The sequence below is a fragment of the Fundulus heteroclitus genome, unplaced genomic scaffold (assembly GCF_011125445.2).
Source record: "Fundulus heteroclitus isolate FHET01 unplaced genomic scaffold, MU-UCD_Fhet_4.1 scaffold_608, whole genome shotgun sequence".
Lineage (NCBI taxonomy): Eukaryota > Metazoa > Chordata > Actinopteri > Cyprinodontiformes > Fundulidae > Fundulus > Fundulus heteroclitus.
The window spans coordinates 30,799-51,122 of record NW_023397042.1 but is presented as its reverse complement, the minus strand read 5'-3'; the positions used below and the strand labels follow the sequence as shown (position 1 = coordinate 51,122).

General features: G+C 43.8%; 1 protein-coding gene across 2 annotated transcripts in view; it reads left to right on the top strand.

Annotated features, from left to right (window-relative positions):
- gnb1l (guanine nucleotide binding protein (G protein), beta polypeptide 1-like) overlaps positions 1-20,324 on the top strand; it is a 37,674-nt gene that overhangs the window by 2,004 nt on the left and 15,346 nt on the right. For both annotated transcript variants that reach the window (XM_012876593.3, XM_012876512.3), the window contains exons 2-5: positions 8,689-8,853; positions 11,025-11,150; positions 11,775-11,937; positions 17,195-17,287. In XM_012876593.3, the coding sequence (XP_012732047.2) occupies positions 8,744-8,853; positions 11,025-11,150; positions 11,775-11,937; positions 17,195-17,287 (492 nt within the window). In that variant the 5' untranslated portion in view covers positions 8,689-8,743. The remainder of the gene's footprint in view (positions 1-8,688; positions 8,854-11,024; positions 11,151-11,774; positions 11,938-17,194; positions 17,288-20,324) is intronic.

Genomic DNA, 20,324 nt, shown 5'->3' with positions numbered 1-20,324 from the left:
TTTTCGCAATGTTTTATACGTTAACGAACAACTAATCAGAACATGGACATAAAAAATAATCAGGCTTCTAAACGTGGTGGAGTGTGTTGGCTCAAACTTCCGTCGTGTTTTTCTCTCAGGCACATACAGGACAATATCCTCAGGTTGCTGCGTCGCGTTTACGGCATGTTATGCCTGTTTTGACATCTCTTGGTTCACCTCTCTTTCTTGTAGCAAGTGATTTTGCGTCTTCCTCCTGGATCACTGTTACCGAAGCAACAAAAGCTGACGTTGCGGGGCAGGTGTTGCCGTTGTTCAAGGTGGTGTAGCAGCATGGCTTCACCCAGAATGTAACAAAGTAATTTCCCCCTGGGATCATTAAAGTTTGTCTGAATCTGAATCTGAACTCCCCCAGAAATGGCCTCTTAATGACAAAAACCTTCCTCGCTTCCATCAGGGATTCACCTCCATCCACAATACAAATGTGTTGTTGATGAGGATGTTATAAAAGTAACCTCCATTGGCAAACGCCCTGTCTTCCTCTGACAAGACTATTTGCCAGTAACCTGCAAAAGTGTTAAAAGTGGATAAAATCATGAGTAAGCGCGGCTAATATCTCACATTAAGTGTGGTGCATCAAGGAATCACATCTAACGATCTAAATGGATACTACTGTATCCATGTTGATGTTGATGTTGATCCCAAATTGTCCACTCTGAGAAAACAAAGTCTTACATTTATTGTGCAGTTAGATCAAACTGACGATAGAGAAGAACTACGTCAACATTAAAATCAGCGTACCTTATCGGGGTTGTCTGCTCCGTTTTTGTTCCTGTTGTCGTTCAGAATGGCAGTGGGTTTCTAGTCCTTCCTGGGGCCCACAGCTGCATCAAAAGTACATGTTTCCTTTTCTTTGGACAGTAGGACATAAGGGTGTGCGTATCGGTGAAGGCAAGTCTAGAGGAAAAACAATCCCTGTCCCATGTAGCAACTAAGGCTGGAGGCAGCTCGGGCTTGTTTCTTCCGATCGTCCCCACCATGGACAATTTTCTTTGTTTTGTCCCTTGAGACACGCTGTCATCTGTAGACCCACACGCTTCCCTGGATTCTTATCAGGAACACCTGCATTTTCTTGGCATAACTTATCCTGCCATCTCGTGTTCCTCATATCTTTATGCCATATTTAGATGGCTTGCTTGGCATATAGTGCCTGAAAGTAATAGTAATAATAGTAATTACTATTAGTAATAGTAAAAGGGCAGCGTTTCCTAAAAGCAGTGTGTGAGCGGGTCCATCTGACAGATGAGTTCATACCCGAGCTGAGTTTTTACACCAATTGTTGTCCACGCAATTTCAAGTCGTGTTTGTGGACAGAGTCGTGGAATCTCAGATCGACCTGAACAAATCGGCTACAAATTTCAGACAGAAAATGTATAAACAGGTCAAACTTGACCAGAACACAACAGATGGGTAAAGATATAGTAATAGTAATATCATCTTTATTGTCATTGAAACATACAGTACAACAAAATTTGTTCTCTGCTTTTAACCCATCACCCTTGGGGAGCAGTGGGCTGCCATGTGCAGCGCCCAGGAAGCATTCTGGGGTTAAGGGTCTTGCTCAGGGACCCAGAGAGCAGGCGCTGGGGATCAAACCGAGTACTTGCATCCTTCTCTGAGTGCAAGCGCGCTGCTCTAACCACTAGGCCAACACTCCCCATACACCGAGACGCAGCTCGGTAGGCAAAGAGAAGACTAATGTGCCAAAGTGGGTTGTTCAAAGTATTAAATGTGCCACTGTTGACTTTGTTTAAAACACTTGTTTCTTAGCGTGGATTCTTTTTCATTGCTGAATAAATGTGCTTAAAATAAAGGTCTGATATTTCAACATTAAGCATTATGCTGCTCCAGTAAAGGATTAAGTTGTTTTAATGCTTTTTACACGTCTTTAAAAGGGGCACCACTAAGCCTTGTCTTATTTCCTAATGTGACAAAACTATAGCTGCACTACTGTGGCAGGTAGACTATTTTTTAAGGGAATACATTTGACAGGAGAGTACCAGTTGTACTCTCCTGTCAAATGTATACTATGTGCTAATAGTTAAAGTCGGACAAACTTTTCATTGTTCTTGGTTTAGTCTGCATCAACTGGCTCATAACCGCCCAAACATGACTGACAGCCGGAGCGGTGGGAGGTGGGATGCTTGACACGCTGTAACTCTTTGTTTTTTTTCCTGCGTCCTTAATCTCTTGTTGCATTATTTGGGATTACAGCACAATGAGCCTTTCCTTGTTTTCACGTCTTTGCTGTATTCACAGCCAAATCCCCACATATCCCAGAAGGCCATCACGCCCGAAATGTGCGGTGATGTACGATGACACTTGAGCTGTCAACCCTCTTGTGTCCTTTTGTGCCGTAGTGGCCAGGTAAATGACCTCACGGAGGAAATGGCTGATAATGCAAACAGATAAGGCTCCCGGTACCTGTTGACCACAGTCAGAACCTCCTAAATCAGGTCTTCCTGACACGTTGCTCCATCTGCGACTGCCTCAGTGACACCCACAAGGCATTGAGCCCTTATCTGCCGTGGCCCCTGCTCAGCATTCACGCCATTCATGCGAACAATGCTACCTCTTCCCGCTCATTGGATCTGTGACTGACAGTGGGTGTTGGTGCACTTGTGTCTGACTTCAGCCTCTATCTGACACGGGGCTGTTTGTCCAGTCTCGATACCCCCACCAAGACACAATAAAGGGCGTGCCACTTCCCTTGATGTTTTTCCAACTGGACCTTAATAATGGAGCTCGCTCTCTACTCGGCACATCGGTTTCCTCCATAGGAAGAGTTGCATTAGCCGGGAGGGGGAAGGGTCAGGGCAGAAAGGGCTGACTAATGGTGAGTTCTCCACCCACTGAGCAGCCAGCAAGGTGGAAATGCCATCTTGTTCGGACGGTCAAATGCTTGAAAGCGACAGATAAGGTTGTTGCCTTTTATAACCAACAGAGGAAGGAATAGTTGACGCACAATGGGATCGCCGGAGATCGGGTTGTGATTTGGACGGCACGCCGGCCTGGACATACCAGAGAATAGTTGGTCTGATTGTAACTAGAAGACATGCTGAGATAAGAGCTAAGACGGCACCCTTACTATGAGATTCTCACAGTTTAACAGGGAGAATTTGAGGTGTTAAGTACTTAAACAAAGAATTAAAACATGATCTATTTGCTTTTGTTTAAAGAAAAGCAAACAAGCGACGGCTGATGCCAAAATATGGCATAATGATTTATTCATTATTATTTTGAGTAAAACACATAGATCCAAGCAAAAAGAGGGGATGAATGCTTAGGAAATGGAGAAATAGATTTTAAGTGCTTATTGCTTTGAATATAGCATCACATAAGTATAATAACCTGATGTTAGCTGGTTAATTAGCCGGTCTATCTGCTGAGGTAGCCGGCCTGCTGCCGCCTGGTTAACAAACCTTTTAACTCGCAGCGTGGATATTGTAGCTTTACAACAGCTCCTCCCCTCGATAAGAGTGGCAGGTCACACTCATTTAGTTTCTGTGCCATGAGCGTGACCACGTGCATGTGGGCGAAAACGAAAGCAGCAGAGGACAAAAAGTGGGTAAGAAATGAGGGGATGGAATGTTTTAAGCGCTGAATTAAACTGGAGATGTTGCAAGAAGAAAACTCCTGCCACTCCTCTGGCATCCCGGTGAACTCACTTTTAGCGGGAGGCCGAAAAACTAGCGATTGTAGCTTTTCGCTAGCGACGCACCGATCCAGTTTTTTCCTATCCAATCGGATACCGATACCTGGGCTGAGCATATCGGCCAATAGCTGATTCCGATCCGATGCTACCGTTGGATGAATGGACCGTGTGCCTTGGTCCGGCGCTTGCTCTGTGTTTGCTCATCACTAGCTGCTGTCCGTGCTCTGCCTGATGATGTAACCGGCGTTGCAAACATAAAATTGAAGTGACTGGATCGCTGTAACTGTATTGCTGTTTACGTTGTCAAATAAAAAAAACAAAACAAGAAATGACTGGATCGGAATGCTGGATCGGTGTCATTCATCCGAAAATCCAGCCAATTAGCCGATGACTGGAGCCGAAATCAACCCAATAGATGTTAACCACGTATTGGGTCTGATGGGGTTTCATCTCGCGGCTCCCATCTAACATTGGACGGGTCTGATATGGGAGCTTGAACCTTGGGATCCTCCGTATTGGCTCCCATGAAGCAGGCGCATTATGGAGCTTCTATAATTCACCCCTGTGATCACTATGCCCCCCACCCTTCCCTCCTCTTATTTATGAATGGCACAATTTTGACAAAGGGGCCAACTCAGGTGGGTAGCCGCTGATCACACGATACTCCGTACAGAGTGAGGAATGTGGACAGGAACCCCCCCCCCCCCCTCCTTCACCTCTAAACTTTGATGCAGAATATCATAACCAATGCGCCTCTCTAGCTCCCTGACACACGCTGCGATGAAGATGAGGGAGAACGGCTGCTGCAGTCGCTGGGGGCATGAGGGGGCACAGATAGTGGCTGTTTGATCTGAAGGTCGCCAGCCCCCTCCACCGGCGTTGAGAGATCCTTGGCGGATGAGGCTGGCTCTTATTTAATAACATGAAGGGGAAGCGGACCTTTCTCTCATAATTAGGCCTAATTACCTGCTAGGTGTGGACAGACGGCCCAAGAAGAGACAAACTGCCTTTATCCACAGACTTAGAGTCAGATTACCCCGAGCTGTCTTATCTGTTTGGAGGCCAGCGGGGGCCTCGGCGCTCCTCGCTGGCCTGCCTCCGGCTGGCTCCTGTATCCACCTCGAGTATATTAACCAGTCAGCCTGATTTATTACGGCCTGCTCCGTGCCACTCGCGTTTAATTATACGTGCTCATTACTCTCCTCTGTAAATCAGAGGACGTTTCATGTGAACTAGTCCAGGAAGTAGAGTGGGCGACACAGAGTTCTGCTAACCTCTTTTTCTTCTGCAAACGTACGTGGGAGGGATCTAGCGGGCCGTTTGTAGAAGCTCCCGTCTGCCACAGCTGAGCCGGGAAGGCATGGACGAGATTTAGTTTGATACGAAACGCTTTGGCCGTTTGCTCGGCCGCCGCCGTCGCCGCCTGTTGGGGAGGGACGCTGTAAGGGTCCGTATGGGTTGGGTTTGAGTGACATTGCGCCCGTGGTTTGTTTGTTTACAGTGTCCGTGTCCCCTTTCCTGAGCCGCCAGCATGTTTGTGTTTGGGTTTGTTGGGCGACCCACTTGCAGCCACAACAGCAGGAGCCATTGTTGGGGCCGGTTTCAGGGACTGGAAACGGCTGACGCCTGGAAAAAGAGTGGCGGCTCTCCCAAGAGGAACCTGTGGCGGGGGGGGGGACGAGTGGCAAACATGCTTATTTTCCGGTTCGATTCTCCAGCAGTGGTTGTCAAACTTTGTATAAGAAGTACCGCCTCAGTAAATGCTGGGTTTTCCAAGTTACCACCGTACTTACAGGCAGAGGTGAGTTTAGCCAAGTGAGAGTTTGAAAGTAGGCTTTAGAGAAATGATTCTGTTGAGGATAAAAAGGTATTTGGTGAAAGGGCCGGTCTAGCCGGTTAACTGTTTGATTGAACTTCCTGGTTTATTTTTGAAAAATGATGCAAGCACACAGACAAAAAATATAAAATAACATGCAAATACAGGTATATCTGAATAATAGCATGAAATAAATTAAGCAATCAACAGTAAACAAACTCATCTCACTTTTTCACAACGGAAACGTTGTGCGCTCATCAGTTGGGCGGTCGATGGGAACTGGCCAGCTTTCCTTTTCTTGGCTTCGATCGGTGAAAAATCAGCAAAATTAAATACTAAATAACCTGGGGATTTTTTTTTCCTATCCATTAAATGCGATAACGCTGAGATCCTAACTTTTCTGTCTATGAAATACAACAACCAACAGCATGTTCTTTGTTGCACTTCTTTGGAGTTTAGTAAAAACAGATAAGAATTATGTTTTGAAGCATAGTTGGGGATAATATATTTTCTTTAGGTTCTATTACTGCAGCACATTGGCTGATTGTTCTAATTAGAATAAAAATAAATTTAAAATGGGTCAAAAATCAAAGAAAACCTGAAATTAGCATTGGCCAGGATAGCCCTGCTCAGTGCATCTCTCCTGATGATGAATTACATCTCCTCAAACCTCCTCAGAAAACTTGCCCGCCGGGCACATCCCACCAGTTTTTAATCTCAGAACCTAACCAGTTACACTTCCCTCGGTCTTAAAGTCATTTTAATATCCGAATTAAGAGCTGGAAGATAAAGGGACCAGAAGAAATGTGGCCAAATGTTGCTCCTTCCTGGTTCACTTGTTCATTTAATTTCCCACCAGGAGTTCTCGCTTCTCTACACTGCACCTTTATTTTGACTGCTTATTAGCATCGTGGTTAACTTGTTCATTTACTTTGCCAGTCGCTGATGGCAACATTTTTTCCCAGACTGCCGCTGACTAAAGTTAGCCAAAGTAGCACAGCTTTAGCCCCGTGGTCCTCTACCTCCTCTGGCCTTCATCGCTGCCCTGGGAAGTTGGTTTTGATTGACAGCTGGTTGTGACTGCTGGCTGAAGGTTTTGTAGCTTGTGGTCTTTAGACAATGAGAGGAGGCAGCTTTAGGCTGTTGTTTCTGTGACTCAGAGCTTCATCAGGCTTGCTGCGAGAAGACAAGAGGAGATGCTTGATCCACCTGCTATCAGGATGAGCCTCCTGCTCAGGAATGCAGCGTCACCCACCTTTCACAGGAGCAGCTGAACAGACAACCCCTTACAGAAGCTTAGCCATTTTTTCCCCTTTCTTCTCCATTATACCTTTCCTTTCATAGGTCTTTAATTCAAGCTCAAAAACGACTTTATACAGATATAAAATCATGCTTTACTTCACAGATGCACGGATCAGGCTTTCCCAGAATTCTCCTATTTTAGAATTGTGTTTTTTTTTTAAGCATGACCTGCTATCCTGACCCGTAATCCTGATTTTATACCACACCCAAAGTCATTTGTGGAGACACTGATCCTGAACAAAATAAAAAAAAAATAATGAGCTGCTGTTTTTTTGATTGAGGAAGAATTTTTTAATCCAACAGTTAATGAGGGCTTACACAGGAACACCTCCATTGTGTGACATAATTACAGTTATCAGTGTTGAAATCTGGTTGTATTTCCTGACTTTTTTCCCTTAGGAATGGGTTTATGAATTAAACGTGCTTCTTATTCTGGATTTTAAATAAAAGATTGCATGCTTTTTTTTTTTTTTTTGGATGAACGAACAGATTTATAGATTGAGAAGTCTTGAAAAGTGGCTTTATGTAAAATTACACCTTGTGAAATGGGTAGATGAATGCAAAACTGTTCAATTCTGATTGCTAGCTGATTGATTGGTCCAAATTAAGAAAAAAAAAAAACTGAGACTGTAAATATCTCACGCAGTCATCGTTTCGTGCAGGCGTCTGGATTTCTGGTATAAAAAAAATGGAAGTGTGTATTGTTGGCTCGTAGGAAGTGCTTGTGGAGCCGGCGTACCGATGGCGTCCTCGTGTGACTGCCGTCCTCTAGGCTTAATCAGGCAGGCCTGTCAGGGGTCTCCGTCTCTCTGCTTCACAGGTTTACATGGACAATTTAACTACTAACCTCCTGAAATGAGTGGCTCCTGAATGCCTCAGGCTCCAGTTTCAGTGTCTGCTGATTGCAGGGGCCACGATGAGTAAAAGTAGACCAGGAGGCAGATAGTAGAAACTGCAACGTACACCTGAATGCAACGCAAAAGATTAACGCTTTCACATCATTTCTCTCAAATCAAAAGTCCCGTTTTGATATTTAGGCTATTATTTTATCAAAGAATTTACTCCAGCTGCTCTGCTGCTGACTTACCATTTCGCAGAACCCACTGAGCGATGATCAGACGTTTTTGCGTACGAGAAATATAAAACCCTTCAAATCTGTGCAACGCCTTGGCTTTAACAGGTGAAGAAAAAAAAATAATAAACCCAAACACTGGATTAAGCCCAGAGTCACTAAGAACCCCTTGCACATGAAGATAATTGAGTTTCATGTAGGAGCACCGTTTCCTCCCGGCATGCCTGTGGTCGGATTGGTTTCCTCACCTGCACAGCCCTACAAACAACATAAAAGCCTGAGATGTTACCTTTGCCTCTGGGACAACGGCTGTTGATCGCGAGAGGAATGACAAGCCCCAATCTCTGCCTGTTTACTGTAATTAAAGTGTCAGCTGTGATTTATTATGCAGTGAGTAAGAGAGGTGTTATCGCGTGTGTGTGTGTGTGTGTGTGTGTGTGTGTGTGTGTGTGTGGTGAGCTTGTTGGTACTTAGAAAAGAGGAAACGAAAACAGCGCATCGAACTGATCAGACTGCTGTGGTAGACGAGAAGCTTGAAGGCAACAGGGAGCTCCTCTCAGACTGCCTCTGTTCAGAGTTTGTGCAACACCCAAGTAATTGTTGGCTTGTTTGTGGTTGAAATAACTTGGCTAAACTCAACGCTGATCTCATTCATTTCTCAGATGGGTTTCAGCTGAACTTCTTTTTTTTTATTTATTTTTTTTGGACAAAAAAAACATGTTTTACAGCTTAATCTGTACCCTGAGCACATCAGTCACAGAGGTAGATATTTTTATTAGAATCCAGTGTCATTTTCTCTTGCAGTGTATGTAATTGTGATGGTCTACAGCCACTTTGGATTCACCTGTCTGATCCATCCATGGCCCGTCCCGCTCCATCCCCCGTTTATACTTTAAGAGGGGCCGGCGCGCCCCTTAACACCCTCCACTTTAGATGCCCTGCAGGAGACACCCCCCTGCTGTTCTCTGGGTGAGTCAACCAGGGTTTTGGATCTTTCCTTCTGCTATATTTTATAACTTATAGATGCATCTGTGAGTAGAGCAATGCAAAAAAAAAAGAATGTTTTTGAAGATTTTGTCTCAATGGATTATTACCCTAGGATTGCCACAACATGGAAAACACAAAGGGGAAAAAAAAAAATGTCATCATCAAATGTTTTGCTCTTTTGCATTGATGTTCTCAGTAATATGGAGACTGTACGAGCCGCTGAAGGTGTCTGTCTGTCTGGATTATCTCCGCTTCAGACAGCTGCGTGGCAGAGATCTGGGCTCTCATTTATAAAACGTTGCAAAGAATCCATTCTAAAAGGGTACGTGCGCCAAGAAAAAGAAAATGCCGTACGGCAAAAGCAATATTCAGATTTCTAAAATCACCCACACCAGCACGCAGATTCCCTTTTGTAGATCACAGCTGTACCTGAACGTTTGCGTACCTGGTTCCGCCTCAGGTTCAGCCCTCTAAACGTCCAGATTCAACCATAAATGGTCAATGCAAAGCACCTCATGAATGTTAACGTTGATTAAAAATGGTTCAGCTGATTGCTCTTCTTTATCATGGTGACGTGGCAGCCACAGAGAAAAAGAAAAGAAATTTAGGGATAATTTCACAGAGAGGCGTTTATTAAATGCGTAAATCAGAGGTAAAAGCACAAACGTTTAAAGAACGCGTTAAAAAATAAACCTTATTGCTGTTGTAAATGTCAGAAGACAGTCGTATTCCTCTGAGGCTGTGTGTTCAGATCGACATTCAGGGAACAGAGGGTTAGAGGATTCCCCCATAATGGTAAAGAGCCCCCCCCTCCCCGGCCACAAAAAAATAAAATAAGTCTGTGCAAAAAACATTTTAGGAAACCGATGGACACTTTGCCATATAGGGTATAGAAAAATCCAAAGCTCAGATTGTAGAGCGACATCTCGACCAGTCATAATCCTTGGACAGGAAGTATTTGATCCCTGAACCCACGTTTCCTTCTCACTCTCCCATCTACAAGGTCTTCCAGCAGTGCCGATGCTTCCACCGCGCAGCATTACGCACCAGTGTATCTGACTGTTTACAGTAATTAAAGTAATTTCTCTGCACACCTAGTCATGATGGGGGTGAACACAACATCCTGATGATCATTGGGCAAAAGAATGCGATGGTTGAAAACCCTGATAAAATGTTGTGCGGACTTTGATTTAAGATGGTTTATGGGATTTTTTTTTAGTTTATTGAAAGGACGATTTGTATAGTTATGTGTCACCAGTAGAAAAAGGAAGGGCACGGGGGTTTTGAATGCTTATAGTGAAGTCGATCTATGATTGAAGTCTTATACGGAGTGAAATTCATCGTCTAACAGCAATCATGATGCAGTTTTTTTTTTGTTTTTTTTTATAGATCCCAACTTTTGTGTTGAAAATGACTTACGCACGTTTCAGGTGCTATTTTGTGCATACGCAAGCTTTATAGATGAGACCCCTGAACACTAGACATTCACAATTAGGGCCTTCAAAGGAACAGCCTTAGTTCGTGAAGCAGGAGAACCACTTTCCCCTACTTTGTCTGCAGTAGATTAACTAGAACCGCAAAGAAAGCATGTCCTAAACCAGATCCTCAGCAAACCGTACCAAAGCAGGGAGGCCGGAAATCCACACCATTCCTGAAGACTCCTCTCTGTGGAGAGATCCTCTACAGGAGCAAGATGCACGTTGAAGCTGCCGTCCTTCAGACAATACATAAAACAGCTTCTCGTTATTTTAGGCGGAGGGCTGCTGTTTCATTAGACCAACTTGCTAGAACCAAGTTACGGCGTAAGGGATGAGAGAAGGGTGTCTGCTGCTGTAGACCTTAATGAATTTTAAGCTCATATTCGTGAACTGGACAATACTTTCACTGCTTCTTTCCTCTCTCAACAAACAGGTGCTATTTTTACACAAAATATTCTTCAGTGGCAGACAGGTAGCTCTTATTAGAGCTTCACAAACACATAGCAGAAAACGAATCCGTCTAAATCCGGGTTATTTATCTGCTGAACCACGGAAACTCTACTCATTGATCACGGTATTATACAAACATTGTAGTCGACAAAATGTGTTGTTTGTTTTTTGGAATTCAGAAAACAATCTATCTGACAATTTGTTTTAAAATTAACGATTTTGCAGGTCTGCGAAAGGTGCCATCCACATGTGGGACCTGAACAGCAGGAGGGCAGAGCAGGTAGTGGAGGCTCATTGTGGTAATTCAGTCATCTGGCTCAGCACGCTGCGGTCTGGAGAGACCCTCATCAGGTGAGTCTCCCAACGGGTTCTGAACTTCTGCTACAATGCCCGCTCTACTACCCCGTTCTCCTATCCTAGTTGTCATTGGTTCCAGGTCCACATGCTCCTCATAGGTGCAACAGTAGTAGAAATACCAATATTGCTTCCAGTGCTCTGGATTTATATTTCCCAGCATTACAACATTACAACATTGCAACATTAGAGTAAGAGGCCAAAATCCCGCAATCAGCCAGTCGGACATTTTGCTCCAGCTTGTTTGGTTACCTTTACGTGTGCTGAGGCTGATTTTACCTGAGATGACGTTGTATGCTCAGCTGTTACATGTAAAGTAGGACTCTGCATGTATAGTTGGAAGGCAGAGTGATGTGGGTGGGAGCGCTCAGACTCTTTGGTAGCGACTCCTGCAGGCACACCCTGGTTAACACCGAAATCCTTTTCGCTCAAAGATATAGCCAATGTGAACTATTATTTCTAAATTGATAGTTAAGACAACATTTCTGGACATCGTCAGTAAAGCTCTGCTGAAAGCATCACTTCTGTCAAATGCTTCTGAATCCCTGGATATTTGCCTATAGGATGGGTTCTAATAACTGTAACTCGCCCTTTTGCATTTGCTCTCTGTGGATGGAGCAGTCAGGGACGCGACATGCAGGTCTGCCTGTGGGACCTGAAGGACGGCCGCAGTGAGGTGGTGGACTCCGTGTGGACGGGCAGCGTTGGATTCTGTCAGTGCTCGGTGCTGGAGACGAGCCCATCAAACTTCCTGCTGGCCTTTGCTGGCCCGCAGACTGAGGAGGTGAGACGTCTGCAGCAAAGGGTATTTCTAAAACTTTGCCTTTCCAGCAGGGCGTGCTTGGGATGAGCTCTAACAACTTACTACCAATAATGCAAATGTCCGATTTGCATGAAAGCCAAACCCAAGTAAAATTACAGTGCAAGCAGATACAGGGAATAAGAATGCTTTTAATTATGTCATGTTAAAAGAGCGGGGCTGCGCAGTGGTGCAGTTGGTTGCACTATAAGAAGTTACTGGGTTCAAACCCTGGGTCTTTCTGCATGGAGTTTGCATGTTCTCCCTGTGCATGTGTGGGTTATCTCCGGGTACTCCAGCTTCCTCCCACAGTCCAAAAAACATGACTGTTAGGATAATCTAAATTGCTCTTAGGTGTGAGTGTGTGAGCGCATGGTCATTTGTCCTGGTTGTCTCTACGTTGTCCTGTGGAGGACTGGCGAACTGTCCAGGGTACACCTCGACTATAGAAAATGGACTTTGAAAAACTTTTTAGTATTTGTTAACACGAATGTGACATTTTCTGTCTCCTTTAGAAATGAAGGTCAAATCCTCAATGCCACATTTGATGGTGCTTGTTCAGTATAGGTGGGAAGTAGGCGCATTATCGGTTAAACAGTCTAGATCAGGTATAAAGACCAATCTAATAAATGGCTTTCATTGGGCTTCCTCTGTTGACCCTGAAATCTCAAATCTTTTTCTGGCTTTTAGTGTTTAATTTCTTTGTGGAACATTGGGTATCCAAGCATGAGCTGCTCTGTTATTTCAAAGTTTTCTTGATACGAAATGGCTGTGATTTCTGCTGCATAAATGTCCTGAATGCATTATTGGATTGTGAGAGAGTTTGTCAAGACTTGACAGGATACAGAAACATCAGATCTACAGCCAAGGACAGTCAACCGTAATCACAATGGCATTGTTAAGAAAATATGGAGTCGTATTGTTTTTTTTCTCTCGGATGGATTGATCATACACAAATAACTTGGATGGTTTTAAAAGCAGAATCTGCATCCACGCCTTTGAATTTGTTGTGGATTTTCTCTGTACAGTTTAGAAATTACCCACAAGCTTGACTATATGTACCCCTACTAATATTTGGTCATATATTTCTCAGCAAGTTGCTAAGAGACGACACGCTTTTCTGTAGCCATCAATGAGGTCCTGACAGTATTCTCATCACCTGCTCAGGTTCTCACCCAAACCAGGAAGATGGAGCGCATCAGCCCAGTTTTAAAGTCCTTCCACTTTATAAATCACTGAACAGCTTAGCACCAAAATACATTAAAGACCTGTTGTTGCTGTAACAACCCTCCAGACCACTCAGATTTTCTGGTTCTTATCTACTCTGCATAACCAGAACCAAACATGGAGAAGCAGCATTCAGCTTCAGCATTCCCAACCAGTGACCGTTCCAATGTGTTTATGATGTTTTTATGTTTTCATGATGTAAAGCGTTTTGAACTGCCTTGCTGCTGAAATGTGCGATACAAATAATCTAGACTTGATTTGAAACTTGACTTCTCATTAGAAAAAGTAAAACTTGCTTTCCTGGAATGGACCTAGCCTTGAAGCAGGTTTATAATTAAACTAAAATTGCGACCAGTGCAGAAACTAAACGTTGGCCTGCTTTTTGACCATGTGATATCCTGGATATAGGGATATGAGCAAAGTCCTGCTTTATTCATTAAATTCATTTTCGACGTCTGGAATCATCACAACTTAGGAACCACTAAGACTCAAGTCTTTCATCGACTGGAAGATGCTGAGAGCAGCTTTAGTTTGGCGGCACATTTGAATGTAGGTTTAGCCGTATTCTTTAGGACAATAATTTAATTTAGTTTCACACATTTGATGTCATTTTAATTTTATTTGATTACATTTTGGTCGAATACATTTTCTTTGTAAATGTAGTTGCCTGAGAGGGATGAGCTCTTACGTATTTAAGGAATTGTTTTATATATATATATATATATATATATATATATATATACTTTTTATAAGTTGACAAAAACTGCCAAAATAATTTTTTGTCATACTTATTTAGTTTCCCTCAGGGGAAAACAATATTTTCATTGGAAACTGTGGCAAATATGTTTTTTTTCAATAGAATTACCACTGCCTGACAGGCTGCCAACAGTAACAGAAAAACTGGCTACAAAACCGAGTCTTTAAAGGCTGAATAAACCTTTGAAAAGCAAGTTTGATGGTTGCACAGGACAAAGATCCACCAATTTAGCCACAGGCTACTCAGACAAAATGTCAAAGCTGGTGATGGTAGCATCATGCTGAGGTCTGTTCACTGCAAGCGGCAGCGTCGATAGAATCATGTGAGAGGGCTACCTCCAAGTTCTCTATTTTTCTCCAGTCAATAGCTAGACAGTTGAATCATGGACACATTCATCCCTAACACTTTAATCCTGGTTCTGGAAGAGATAACACAGGCTAACTAAAGTCTTCCAGAATGACACCAACCTCAACTCTATTGAGAAATTTATGGACAATGATTACAAGCCTGAGCTGTTCCAGGAAACCACCCGACTGAAATCAACTCTGCCAATTCATATAAGGAGAGTGGTCACACATCTGACCAGAATTATGCCAGAAACTGGTTGATTACTACCAAAAGTCTGCGGTTTTCTGCAATCTTTGCTAAGGGATTGATATCTAAATATTAGTGGGAGTCTGTATTGTATACGTTTGAGCCTAACTGTAAAATTTTGACCCTGTATGGTTTTGAGAAAATCCACAACTTCTCGCCAGCGCTGTAAACACAATATTTTAAGCCATAAACTGTCAAACAGTAATCAGATTGTTTTTCTTATTAAACCACTGTGGAAGAATTTAATCAGAACCAGCAGCTAAATATCGGCCGCTGTTGGTCATGGTGGCTAACTTCCTCATATTGAACGCTCTCGTCTAAAGCGCCTAATGGACCACAGCGAGCTCACCAAAATAAGTTAAATTGTGCCTTTCAGACGGTAACTAATGAGGAAATCCATGTTGCCTGATAAAATAATCTAAGTGGCCGTTTACGCTTTGAATCATCGGCTGGTGGCTGAGGGGGGGGGGGAAAGGAACCCTCAGTCCTACTTGGAACGAAATCGCGCTTTAGTCTGACGTGCAGTTAATTCACAACACCCACGGGCGTGTACGGTTTTGTGTGGAGCCAGTGTCTGAGAGGTGAGACTGGATGGGGAGAAGGCAGCCAGCGACTCAGCCATCTTTTATTGCCTCCAGATTCATGTTACGCGCTTCACTTGCGGAGAAGCCTCACTTGAAAGGGACGGAGCGGTCACCTGATCCGGCCGAACGTGCCTCCGCTAACCCCGGTCCAGCAAGCCAGGCACCGGGGCGCCTGTGACTCCCAGCGCCTCAATAATGCCATTGTCCCAACAGACACAGACAGAGGCAAACCTATGTAGCCATAAAAGGCAGAGCAAAAAAACGGACCGCTGCCCCTTTTTGTCATTTGGCATCTCCGCCCCATTCCACAGACATAACGGGCCAAGACTGATGCTTATCATGTATGTGCAAGTAAAACACCCTCATTAACGAATTTCTGCAGAAACAATGCTCAGGCTCATGCCGAAGAGCACGCACAATGGCGTGATTTAGCAACGCGGGCAAAAAAAAAAAAAGAAGAGAAAAAAAACAGGTCAGTATTTGGATATACGACAAGAAAGCAGACAACACGTTCCTACTGCGGTGGTTTTTCTGTTTACTGCTCACAGTGAGAATCCTGCCTGCAGATAACTGCTGTGTCAGGAACATTAATTAATAGCGTGGGTGTTTTATTTATGGGGCAGTTCGATGCCACACAAGAACAGAGATCACCTGAGGCGCAGAGGAGCTGTAAAAGCTCCCTTTGTCAGGCACGCAGAGGTAAACACACAGGACAGATGTGGCCTAGTGATAAAATACAGATCGCTCCCTTAAAGGGCTGTTTAATGTGAAGCCTAATGAGGATGAATATGCGAATCATCAGCGGGGAGGAAGCCAGAGGAGTTAGTTTTGGGCCTAATGTGGGTACAAACGCACGCACTTTATCACTGGCTCCATTAGTTGTAGTTCATAGATGTTGGGTCCAACGTTTGCAGAGAAAGCGCCGTTCAGTTCGCGGGGTCCGGCCGGACTGGGATGGATTATAGACAGCGTGGCAGCCAGCCGGTCTGTGCGAGCTGATGGCGGACGGATCTACGGAAGTCTAAAAAAAAAATAATAATAATGACATGATTCTAGTTGCAGCTGTGATATTTGAATTCAGCAGGCAGGTTTTAACTTGGCTGGAAGCTTGTAAACAGATATTTTACCCACAAGTGTGCTTAATCCAAATACGTAACCATCTCCCCGTCATGAGGGCAGATTAATTAAGGCAAACATACAAAATTAATTTGAATTTAATTAGGGAAAATAATAGTGCACTGAAGAAGGATTAATATCCCTTGATCTTTTCCACATTTTGCCTCACCACAAAACTTCTATGCATTTTATTGGAATTTTATGTGGTGTAATTGTGAAATGGAAGAAACGGTATTCATAATTTTTTTTTAACAAATAAAAATCAAAAAAGTAGCACAGTGTGCATTTCAATTCAGCCCCACTTACCTTAATAAGATCCAGTGCAGCCAAATGTGTTCTGAAGTCCACGGAGAGCCATAGGTGGGCAGTTTAATCTCAGTATAAATCCTGCGGTTGTATGAAGCCCTCGGAGGTTTGTGGGAGAATCTGTCAACAGGACAGCTATTAGTCAGGCGCAACCCAAATCTAACCTTCATCAAAGGGGTGCCAGAAGAAAACCATATCAAGTCCCAGTCCTGCGCGTACAGCCAGAGCTACAAAGGAATGGTTTAGATCGCCGGATATTCACGTGTTGGAATGGCCCAGTCAAAGTCCAGACCTAAGACTAGCTAGAAATCTGTAGCACAACTTGAAATTTGCTGCTCATTTCCTATCCAATCTGAGTGAAAGGTGGTTCTACGAAGTAAACAAAAACACATGGTGTGTGGCTCTAACCTAAGAAAATGTTTAAGGATTATGAATACATTTGCAATCTGCAAGGCACTGTGCAGAGAAAAAAAGATGAAGGTTTAAGGAGAATGTTTTTGGTCATTTGGCGGGATGCAGCAGTTTTGTAGTTCATCTCCCTGTGCATCTTAACATCTGAAGGCTTACAACATGATGTCAGCCCCAAATGTGTCTGCAAACAGGCTTAGATCACAGAGGATGAATCATCCGGCTGAAACGCTTCAACTGTTCTCCGCAGATCAAGATTGTGGAGATGCCCGGTAAGAACCCAGTCTGCTCGCTGGTGCCGGACGCACAGCTGGGAATGGTCATGTGCGTGCAGCTGTGGAAGGTAAGTGGTGCTGAACTGTCCTCTGGCATGGTTACACCTCTTCATTCCTGTTTGTTCAAATGATCATTTGTTATATATTAAGCCTGGTCTCCTGTGATTGGTCCACATCTCACGACAAGATGCAGTAGCAGACAAATCAACAAAAACGCTCACGGAGGAGACGGTGTGTGATTTACGGCCCAACGACTCGTCCCGGGCCATTTTTCCATGCGTTGCCTCTCAGCTGGCAGCTAGCCCCGACGCTGTAATTAGAGCGCTTGGAAAGGCCGCGGGTTCACTGCCATATATCAGCCTGCAGCTGTATATCCAATCTGATCCGGGCAAAAAGTTAGCTTTTGGTTCACTTTTGGAGACGCTGTCACTCGTTTTATTTTCCTCTCATTAATGGGACCCTGTAATTATTTACAGGGTAGATAATGAACTTTTCGGAGTTTCGGGACTGCGGTTGGAGACTCGCTGCTTTTGTGTACGAGCTTTTACGAGCTTGTTAAAGTTTACAGGCAGCAGGAGTGAAAACCCCGCTAATCAGTCAGGCAAGTTGCCGGGGCCGCGCCCTTTCAATCCGACTGCTATTCGTATAAGAACCCAAACAGGTCTGTTTTAGAGCGTGTAGACAGGTTTGTTTCCCAAACCGTCTTTTGCTTTGATTCTACTGCTGCGCCTACTTTTCATCTTCTGATTTATGAACCAATGCTGCCTCCGTGCTGAGTGCCAAGAAACCAAATGATCAATTATAGCGTTATAAATGATATAATATCATTGTAATACAGCACAGACAGCTGTCTGACTTCAAAGCTGGACGGGGTTCAGGCGACTGTAAATCACCTGAGCAGAGGCCTGCCGCTCTGTTACGCTTATTGAGAGGCGTATGGTCCAAGCGCTGGGAAAAGGCCCAAAACATAAATTTATTATTGTATACAAATCCCTCCCTCTCTGTCTGACTCCCTCATTGGATCGGTCAAAAGAAAGAAAGGAAAAAAAAATCTCTCCACATCAAATGGTCGTGCGCTGCCCACTGCTTCCTTCAACCCACAGAGCTGGAGGAAGCAGCTGACGCAGCCGCCCGTGTCTCTGACACGCTCTCCATGAAGGTCCCACCCACAACTATCTCCTCTCTCCGCCATCCCTCTCATCACCAGTCTCTTACCACCGCATAGTTAAAACGTCATGGTCTTCCTTTTTTCTGAAAACCCAGACTCGCCAGCAGATTTACTGCCGGCCTCCAAGACCTTTTTTAGTTTTATACAGATGTTCTATTCCACTTTATTTTCTCTCATATCTCCAACACTGAAGTACGATTTATTATAATAGCTTGCAAAAGTATTCATACATCTTGAATTTTGTTACATGTCATACAAACCACAAACGCCTTTATCATATAGTGTAATATAGTATTGGTTTGTTTTGTATCATATAATATTTTATTGGGAGTAGTAATGCCAGTACATAATTGTAAAGTAAATGTTGAAGAGAAAAGGATATGCAGTTTCTTTTCCGCATTTTTCTATGTTTAAAAATGGGAAAAGTGTGGCATGCAGTTGTATTTTAACCCCCCAACAATGGAAATGCTTTCATAAATCAAATATCGCCACAACCTTTGTGCAGTAGGTCTCAGTACTGCAATAGGATTTAAACTGGAGTTGGACTGGGGCGTTCTAACACTTGAATATGTTATCTAAATCAGCGTCTCTCAGTTCTAGACCTTAGGGCGCATCGTCCAACTTACCTGATTAAATGATTGCTTTACCACCTAAGCATGCCATCACGGCTGTAGAAGCCTGTTAATAAGTCATGTATTTTAGTAAGGTGCGTGGCGGCAGGGTAATACCTACAACAAGCAGGAAAGTGAATCCCCAACACTGATCTAAACTATCATAGCTCTGGCTATGATAGTTTTACAATCACCTTTTACAATCTTTTACAATCACCCTGCTTCTGCTGAAGAAGAGCGTATACCGCAGCATGATGCTGCCGCCTCCATGTTTCACCATGAGGATAGCGTGTTCCAGTTGGCAACCAGTATCGGCTGTTTTTGTTTTGAGGTTAAATGACACCCAAAGTCTCTGATAATTAGATGACACCTAAAGGCAATTTGTTGCAAAGGGTTTGATTAGGGGTGTCAGAGTAGAGGGGGCTGAAAAAAAATCCATATGTCATTTCCTTCTACTGGTTCTAAAATGTGAAAGAGTTCAATGAGTACTACTCTGTCCTGCACGGTAGAGCATACCATCCCATCCTTCTTCGTCTGATCGGCTGTGGCGCAGTCGAGCAGGAGACCGAGGAGCATCAAGTCGGCTTTGATAAAGTGAACAATCGAAAGTGGCTCCACATGTGGGTTTGACTTGTGCGAGGATGTCGGGCTTGGCCGCGGGGACGGTAGTGATGTACGATGTGCAAGGCTCCTAATGTGAACAGAGGCTGGCTGGGAAAGAGGAAATGTTCCTTTTACAGATATCCATCACTCTGAGCTCATCACCTTGCTGCCTCGTGGCCATCACATCATGGTAGGACCCGGACGACAACCACAGGAAACGATTGGTTCCTTATGTTGAAGCGGCGCCCGCCTGAGGCCTGTGCCGGGACATCAGCAAACAGACTGCTGGACTCAGGGTTGTTCACGGGTCCTAGTGGACTAGATTTTTACTTTTGACTGACTTGCACGTCCAAAAAAAAAAAACCCAAACAAACAAGAACTTCAGTTTAATTGCTAGGTCTTCTCAGGAAAAAAATCCCGATAATTAGTTTCACATCAACATATTTTCTCGCATTTCTAATGAAAGAAAAAATTCCATCAAGTATTGTCTTGAGTGCCTTTCCCCTTCCTAACAAATTGCGTGTTAGTTTTTCTTTAATCACCTCTGCAGACTTATCACATTGTGCCATCTATAATTTGCAACTTCATTTTAATACTTCCAACCTTTGTGTCGCTTTAAAAACTAAGCAATATTCATATGTTATATAAGTTATATGTCCTTACAAACTCATCAATCTATCATCCAGCTATGTCTTTTCCAGTTGATCAGATTTATGTAATTTG